The 2,925-nt window shown below is 42.2% G+C and overlaps 1 gene segment (V, D, J or C); it reads right to left on the bottom strand.

Annotated features, from left to right (window-relative positions):
* Positions 1-967: 967 nt before the first annotated feature.
* LOC110288026 lies at positions 968-1,661 on the bottom strand. The segment is given in 2 exon segments: positions 968-1,317; positions 1,528-1,661. Coding segments are annotated over 2 exon segments (402 nt in total).
* Between the last annotated feature and the right edge of the window lie 1,264 nt (positions 1,662-2,925).

Below are 2,925 nucleotides of genomic sequence, written 5' to 3'. Positions count from 1 at the left end.
ACATCAGGTCCTGCAGAGATGAACAAAGTGCAGTGGAAGAGGAGAGTGGTCATTAGTGGGGAAGGCTTTCTGCTTAGGGTCTATTATCACCAGCCTTGTTTGTACACAGTGTGTGGGACAGGGAAGGACCTACCTCTCATGTCATCATCTTGAGAGCTCCAACAGCTGTTTCATGAGTAGCTTTATCAAGTGCAGGCAGTCAGAAAGTGTAGTGGTTTGAATAAATATGACCCAAAAAGCTCATATTTTTGAGTGTTTGGTTCCCAGTTGGTGGTCTGTGTAGGAATCATCTGAGGCGTGGTCTTCTCAGAGGAACCATGTCACTGGTGATGGACTTTGAAACCAATGTCTCCCTCTTTACCCCTCGCTTGTGATAAGATGTAAGGCCTCAGCTACTGGTCCAGGGCCATGCCTGGCTGGCTGCTGCTACACTTCCCACCATATTGGTCAACCCTATAAACCTCTGATCAAGCCTCCAGTTAAATGCTTCTTAATAGATTGTCTTGATCATGGTCTCCTCACAGCCATAGATAAGTAAGTTAAGTCCAGAAGTTGGACTAAACTCTCTGTTTCATGGATCAAGGTGAGGAAGAATCTTAATAACTTAGGGAGTGAGACTGAATAAAAAATTTAAAGATTAGAGTCTATGTCCTCATTTAGGTCATGAATTTGTGGAGTAATAACAGAAAGTTGTTGGAGAATTTAAATCACTGAATTCTGTAAGACATCTTGGTAGAGAGATAAATCCCATGTCAGAGTTTTCCTGGAGAAGTTTCCTGTGAGAGGTCCTTGATTTAGGGAGAGAACAAAATACCAGGGAACAAAATCTTGTCCCGTTTTAGTTTGGTTTGGGTTTTTATGGCAATTCCTAGATTTGTAGGTGTCTGATCTCACACTTGTTCACGTTTTTCAGGAAGCTAGGTAAACAACCACTTAGCACATAGCATTCCTCACAGGGCCTCCCCTATCAGCCCTCCTGCACCCTTGGTTCATGTGCAGCTTCCCCTGCAGTCTCTCTCACTGTGTCACTCAAAGCACAGTAGTACAGGGCAGAGTCAGACAGCTGCACTGAGGACTTCTGCAGATGGAAGGAGCTGCTGCTCTTATGGAGAGTGGCGTGGAACCCTTGGTGCTCGGTCCTCTTGATGTCTGTGGAGCTCCACAGGAGTAGCTTAGGGGCTTCATTGAGATGTTGCACATACCAGAAAAGGAAAGGTGAGTAAGTAGTCTGATAGGTGCAGTTCAGCATCACAGGCAACCCTTCTGTGAGAGTGACCAGGCCTTCTGTCTGGGTCACTGAGTCTCCATTGCTCCTTCCTGTAAATAAGAAAGAAAGAAAGAAAGAAAGAAAGAAAGAAAGAAAGAAAGAAAGAAAGAAAGAAAGAAAGAAAGAAAGAAAGAAAGTGAGAGAGAGAGAGAGAAAGAAAAAAAAGAATTTTTTTTTTTTTAATGTGAGGAGGAACACTAAAGACTGCCAGAGTTGTAAGAAAATGACACCATTAACCCTTAGAGTACAATGTGACTTACTGAGCATTAGGAGGAGCACAAGAACTGAGCAGGTGACAGGCCGCATGTTCATGGAAGAAATGACACTTGGTCCTTGAGTGCACCAATCTCACAGGGCAGTCCTCCTGCAGGTTCTCCTCACACTCCTCACTCACAGACAAGGGCCTCTGTCTGCACAGTGAGTCTGTCACATTAAGTCACCACCTGAATGAGATGTTAACCACTTCTGAAGGGGCAGCACCCTCTGCTGATTTCCTTTCAACCTGCACCACAGATGTCTGCACAGCACATTGCTTGTAAACTTGGAACCTCACCCAAAGGAGTCAGATTTCAAGTCTCCAGTGGATGCCTGAAATCACTTGTGTTACTGAAGTATGTCTATCTTATGGTATTTAGCTTACTGAGTGAACATAAAAGAATATGCATACACACAAATAGACCTCTGATATAATTTATATACTTTTAAATTTTTCTTAGCTTTTACAGAATATTATGCGATGAATTTTGGTTATATTCATCTGTTCCTTCTAGTCCTTGAAAGAGTCAGTCTTTCATACAAACCCAGTTTTGTGTCCCATTCTCCCATTTAAAATAAAACTCGTCAAGTTTTGTGTTATAGGTTGCAGTGCACATATACTCTTGGATGTGTGGCCTTCATTGGAGGGTAGTCTTTGTACCATGAGCTTCAACTTTAAAGAAAAAGGNTGGGAATGTCCACCTTCCTTCTCTGTGATGGAATTTTTCTGGCTTGATCCTTTGCAATACTTATGTGTACTGTCAATCTCTCTGAATTCACATGTGCAACTGTTCTGAAATTTCCAGAAAACACTACTTCTTTGTAGTCATCCACCACCTACAGCTCTTATAGTTTTTCCATGCCCTCTTCTTCAATGACCTCTGAGTCACTGAATAACTGGGGAGGAGGGTGTGGGATACAGATGTCCCATATGGGCCTGAGTCAGCTACAGTCTTTTCTTCTTTGCAGCACAATGAGTTCCATTCTCTCATAACCTCTATGTGCTACAAGAAGGAAAGTATTAAAATTATATTTAAAATTTAAAACTAATTAAAAAAATAAGGATGGAGAGAATTGTCCTAAATGGAGTGGAGTGAGTTGAAGCTAACATTCTAATTTTGTGTTTTTACGTGTACATTATAGCTGGCTCTTAAAACTAACCCCTGTCAAATGTTGCACTGGAAGGCCTGCGATACAGGATGTAGATGGGGATCCAGGCCTCATGGCAGGTTTGAGGACAGGCTACTGGAGCCATGGAACACTGCACTTTCAGGACAGAAGTACATGGCTTAGTCTTGAGGCTGATTGTGTTGTGCAGGGAGAAATGTTTGGATTTCTTATTCAACTATAAATCTTTGGCTCTGCTTTCTTTCCATATTTCAACGAATGTCAATAATGAATGT

This window comes from Mus caroli, unplaced genomic scaffold (genome assembly GCF_900094665.2).
Source record: "Mus caroli unplaced genomic scaffold, CAROLI_EIJ_v1.1 scaffold_20375_U1_1, whole genome shotgun sequence".
Lineage (NCBI taxonomy): Eukaryota > Metazoa > Chordata > Mammalia > Rodentia > Muridae > Mus > Mus caroli.
Note: the sequence above shows the minus strand (reverse complement) of the source record. Positions and strands in the feature narration are given on the sequence as shown.